The sequence below is a fragment of the Aptenodytes forsteri genome, unplaced genomic scaffold (genome assembly GCF_000699145.1).
Source record: "Aptenodytes forsteri isolate BGI_AS27 unplaced genomic scaffold, ASM69914v1 Scaffold309, whole genome shotgun sequence".
In the NCBI taxonomy this organism is placed as follows: Eukaryota; Metazoa; Chordata; class Aves; order Sphenisciformes; family Spheniscidae; genus Aptenodytes; species Aptenodytes forsteri.
The window spans coordinates 2,679,774-2,685,664 of record NW_008795857.1 but is presented as its reverse complement, the minus strand read 5'-3'; the positions used below and the strand labels follow the sequence as shown (position 1 = coordinate 2,685,664).

The 5,891-nt window shown below is 35.0% G+C and overlaps 1 protein-coding gene across 1 annotated transcript in view; it reads left to right on the top strand.

Moving 5' to 3' along the window:
• Positions 1-5,891, top strand: part of DNAH8 (dynein axonemal heavy chain 8) — a 148,548-nt gene that overhangs the window by 57,866 nt on the left and 84,791 nt on the right. Inside the window, 3 exon segments of the mRNA XM_009283806.1 lie at positions 1,332-1,556; positions 2,683-2,855; positions 4,665-4,843. Of these exon segments, the coding sequence (XP_009282081.1) occupies positions 1,332-1,556; positions 2,683-2,855; positions 4,665-4,843 (577 nt within the window).

Below are 5,891 nucleotides of genomic sequence, written 5' to 3'. Positions count from 1 at the left end.
AACTGGAAAATACATTGCTAATTTAAAAAAAAAATCAGTACACAAATATTTAAGAGAATTATCTTAAAGCTGTATTTATGATGTAATTATGTATTATGTCAGCAGTATTTATTTTAAAAAGTTTACTACTTTTCTTTAAACAGATAAGGACTGTCTTGTCTTGTTTGCATGTCAGACATTTTGAAGTGGCTTTATTACCATCTACAAAGATGATCTTTCCCATGTCTTGCTAATCCAAATGTTTTTATGTTCAAAGAATTATTAGTGTTAAAGGGGGGGGGGGGGGGGGAGGGGAGAGAGGGGGAGAAGAAGAAAATGGTCTTTGGCCAAGAAATTTAAAGTACAGAGAAAGAAAAGCTGTGTTATAGGACAGAGAAGAAATTGGGCAAAATACTGACAAATATTTGAAACGTTTTCTTTCCTTCAAACTGCCTTTTTCCTGTCTCAGAAGCTTCTGTTATAGGTAGCATGAAAAAGTCACATCCAAAGATTTTTTTTTTCCTCTGACTAAGATATCATTCTAAAATAAATTTGTGTTAGACTCTACTGATTATAGCCTAATGATTCTAAAATGGTGTGATATTTCTTCCTACACAACCTCTGTATCCATGAACTCACTACAGGTATAGGGAGATAGAAAAGTAGAGAGTGGGTTAGTCAAATTTTTAGGTCTTGGTGCTTTGTGAATGTAGAAATGTGGGGAAAAAAGGTATTGATACAGTTCTCATCTATCCTGTTTTGTTATGGGTGTGCCTGATACTGTAAATCAAATTCAGTCTGAGACCGTAGTTTACACGCAACGTCTTATAACTCTCTAGATTTATTTGGAAGCAAAATAACTTGTAGTTCAATGTGCCTTAGGCTGTACTCCAATCATGACAGCATGTTAGAAAGATAGTAATCCATCCCATGTTCAGTAAAAACGCACAGCATTTTTTTTTTAAATGTTCTTTAATTAGCTATGAATTGGCAATGGGAAATTTTCAGAAGAACTTCTCCCCACAATTTAAGATCTGTTTATGTTTGTGATACTGGAGTACACTAAGAGATTGTAAGTGAAACGGAGAATCATCCTTAATTTCTGTGTATCTCAGTATGTGACAAATTTTCATAAAAGTTTTAAAATGTTTTCTCAGGAGTTTCCAGTACCACAGCAGAGCCAATTAACTCAGGCACAGTATCCTGGTGAGATAGCATCATGCTGGATGTAGTGATAATTTGGGACTCTCTACACCATAATTTATTGTTCCTATTCCACCTAAGGCTTCTGTAATAAGGCTAGTGTTCAACAAGTGATTCTTTTGTATTTTTTTCACATATTAAATTTGTAGGTTGGATTACTGGGGATTCAAATGTTGTGGACACATGATTCAGAAGAAGCTCTACAGAATGCTAAAGAGGACAGAAAAATCATGCAAGTAACCAATAGGAGATTTCTGGAGATTCTGAATATGTTGATTAGCCAGACCACACATGATCTTTCCAAGTTTGATAGAGTGAAATTTGAAACGCTTATTACCATTCATGTGCATCAGCGTGATATTTTTGATGATTTGGTAAAGTACAGATTTTGATTTCTGACAACTAAATGTATTTTTCTGTCATAATAATTTTTCTTATATGTGGTAACTAAGGTTACACATGCGTATGCATGTATTTGTAATACAGAGATGTCCATAATCTCATCGTGGTAAAAATAGTACCTTTTTGCTTAAACTAGAATAAAATCCATCAGTTCTGTCATCTAAATATTTGCTCCAAATTTTTACACTTTTCTTAGAATATTTCAATTTTCCACTTCTTCCTACAGAATTGTTTTGCTAGACAAAAACCTTTTAGTATGTCCTTTCTTTGAAAAACTGTTGTATTACTCTTACTTGCATAACTAAAAAAGTTGAGTCTGCTGAGGGTGTTGTAGCTTTGTCATCATAGATAATTTCCTCATGGCTTGTTACAGAATCTCAGTAGTTGGCACTAGGCTGCACTTTAGCTCCACCCATTCTAGAGTTACAGCAATGATAGCAACATCTTCCGTATCTCCTAGTTTCTTCTTTCTGCCTCTTCTACTCCCTCGGAGAGCAGGCTACTAGGATTCTCTTTCTGGTTCCTAAGGAGAATACATAGAAGACAAACAAACAAAAAACCCTAATAAAATCAACAGATAATGCCAATCCTATACTTGAACTTTTTAGACTGTGTTAAATTGTTTACATTCCTTTATTCTTTGAGGAATGCTATCCCTCAACACTACATCTCTCACATATTTTTACTGCTGATGACACAAGCTTATTAGATTCTACACAATTTGCCTTCCATGCCTCAGTCAGATCCTTCCTTCATCATGACCTTTGTTCCAATATGTTTGGTGGATTTAGCAGTGTGTTGTTTGCTAATTTTACTTGGAGCGTGAGCTGCACTACCAAAGCAATTTAAGATTTATTTGATTGACACAGACGTTGTAAAGATCGGGTTAAGTGATCAGGACATTTTTTTAGTATCAGTTTAGCATACATCTGAACATATTATGTGATGCTTATATGTATTTCAGTTTACTTGCATAGGAACTTTAACCTGAGTAATCACTCATTGTTCTCATACAAATAAGCATTTTATCACAGTTATCAAAGACAATAAATGTGGATGCTCAGTTATAACATATACATTTATTTACTTTCTTTTAAGGTAAAAATGCACATCAAATCACCAACTGATTTTGAATGGTTAAAGCAGTCTAGATTCTACTTTAAAGAAGATTTCAATCAAGTCTTGGTATCCATTACAGATGTTGATTTTGTTTACCAAAATGAATTCCTAGGTTGCACTGATCGTCTGGTTATAACACCTCTTACAGACAGGTTAGAAAAACAATTATACATAATGACTACTTTTAATATATATAGTGTTTATTTAACATTCTGAATTAAGTCCTGTGTGGGCTAGGTCATTTGTGAAAATCTTCTCATACATTTGCTTAATCATGCTCTTTTAGAAAAGGTAAAATGGCTTCTCACTAATTTGTACATTTGGTAATTCCTAGAAAAGTTTTATCACTGCCCAGTCTTAAAAAAAGATTTAGTAACAGAAATGACTAATTTTAAGGTTATATAGTAATGTATAGTTTAGCAGTATTTCTATACTGAAGAAAAGATTAGGTCAAATATTTCAAATTCTATAATAAGGGATTCTATAAAGATTTTGTGGCTAATTGTTTTTGAAAGCCTAAGACAACCAGTCAGTGTCTGTCATCTTACTAGCACTGCAAAACAGTTTAGATTTGTCCATAAGAATCTAGAAGTTGACAAAGTCCCAGCTGTATGCACTCACTTGCCATTCTTCTGTAGCCAGGCAAGCAAACAACCATTAATTTTGTTTCAAATGTGGCTTAACAATGAGAACTATTTTTCTTTTTTCCTCTTGGGAATTTGTTGGCTTCTTTTTTTGTCAAAATTCTTTCTCCATTTACTCCTTTCTTGAGATGTCACTTTTGACCAAATGAGAAAATAAAAGGCCAAAAGGTACTTCACTTGCAAAAAGATCCCCTCAAGAACCAAAAATAACTTCCAACCTACAATCATTCACTTTGCTACCTATATGGAGTATGTGTCTGTACAGCTTTTTGAACACCTTTATTTCTCCAGAAGAGGTAGGACTGCTATTGTGACAGTATGGAAAGTTCAGTACATTTCTGCAGTGAACTGTACTGCCCTCAACAATCAAGTATTTTTGATGCAAAATGTTAAATTCTACCCCAAAATTTGCCTTGACCCCAATAGAACTGTAGAAGTAAAACCTTTATTTCACTTTAAAGTTTCTTATTGGTTAGAAAACATCAAGGTCCCTACAGTGCAAGTTTGGCATAATACATTATAGTGATTTAATCTAAACTGTAGGAACTAGTTAGTTATTAAACTCTGTTCAAATATGGATTAAATCCAGAAATACTTTAGTTAGAAATGCTTTCAGAGTATGTTGAGTTGGTTTGATGGTGAAGATACCCCATCCTTTGAATAGGAACTTTGTCATTTAATTCCTTTAGCATTACTCTTCCATACCTTACCATGAATGAAAATCATAACTAAGACTCATATATAACTAAAACACTAGTCTAAACTTTTAAGACTTTAAAAAAAAAAACAAACAGTAAAGCTTAGCATGTTTTTTTTCTTACAATTATGAAGATTTTTTACCCATAATTGTGGAAGGGGCCATATGTCCTTATTCTTTCAAACTTGAGGATTTAGACAAAGGTAACCTAACCTAATGGAATGTATACAGATTAAGATACTGCAGCATATGATGAGGTGGCAGAATTCAACAGCAGAACCTGCTCTTTATAGCTGCAAAAAGAGTTAATGACAATTAAATTCCTTTATGTGGTGTGCATTAATTTTTTATCCCATCTAATATTCACAGTTTGTAACAAACTAGATTAACACCAGATAACTTTTTTTGCTTTTATAAGTAATGTTTGAATGCTGTGTTTTGTGACTTTTACTGCTCTGAACTTCCTGCACTCATGGAAATCAGTGGAACTACTTTATGAAGAAGTAATGTTTTAACATAAGAACCATAGAATCTATTGCATAACTCATTGTTATCTTATATATATACACACATATATCTTTCATATAATTTAATAAATTAATATGAATTAACATTTATAGGTGCTATATAACTTTAGCACAGGCTTTGGGAATGAACATGGGAGGAGCTCCAGCAGGACCAGCTGGAACTGGTAAAACAGAAACGACGAAAGACATGGGAAAGGCTCTGGGAAAATATGTGGTAGTCTTTAACTGCTCTGATCAAATGGACTTCAGAGGTTTGGGTAGGATTTTCAAAGGTAAGACTTCTTCGTGTAGGATAGGAAGGACCTCCACAGGTCCTTTAGCAGGTGCAGTTAGAGCAGGTTGCTCAGGACCTTATTCATGTTGGGTTTTGAGTATCTCCAGGCATGGACGTTCCACAACACCTCTGGGCCCCTGTTCAAGTGTTTGACCATCCTCATGGTAACATTTTTTGTATTTCCATTCACTTGGAATTTCCCACATTGAAACCTGTGTCCATTGTCTCTTCTTCTTCCACTGCACCTCTGAGAAGAGCCTGGCTCCAATTTCTCAGTGCCTGCTATTAGCTAGTTATGAACAGCAATAGGCTTTCCCCTTAGCTTTCTCTTCAGGCTCAACAAATCGTATTCTCTCAGCCTCTCCCTCTGTGTCACGTCCTCCAGCCACTGACCATTATGGCAGCCATCTGCTGGATGCAGGTATATCAGTGTCTCTCCTCTATTGATAAGCCCCAAACTGGACACAGTACTCCAGCTGCTATCTCACAAGTGCAGAGTAGAGGCAAACAATTATTTTCCTTAACCTGCTGGCTACACTCTTGCCCAATATGCAGCTGGCTTCCTTTGCTACAAGGGCATAATTCTGATTCATGCTCAGTTAGTTGTTAAGCAGGACACCAGGTCATTTTCTGCAAAACTGCTTTGTGGCCAGTCAGCACTGAGCCTGTGCTGCTGCATGGAGTTATTCTGTTCCAGATAAAGGACTTGAACTTCATGAGGTTTCTGTCAGCTCATTTTTCAAAGTTACGGTATTGTATGTATTGAGAAGCAAGGGGTGAAACTATTAAATTTTTTTTTTTTAAGCAAGCAAATAATTGTGACATAAAAGTGCCTAAAGCTGTGGGTTTATAAACATATTGCCCCTTTGAATGTCAAGCTATTCAAATTTAAAAAAACCTTTGAGTACATGACAGAATCCCTTTAAAGTGATTTGGCCTTAACTGCATAACAATAATATACCCTGAATGCATTGGATAAATTTTTCACTTTTAAACAGCTATCTTTCAGTATACATGAAAGAAAACTACTGCCTACTGGTACTTTA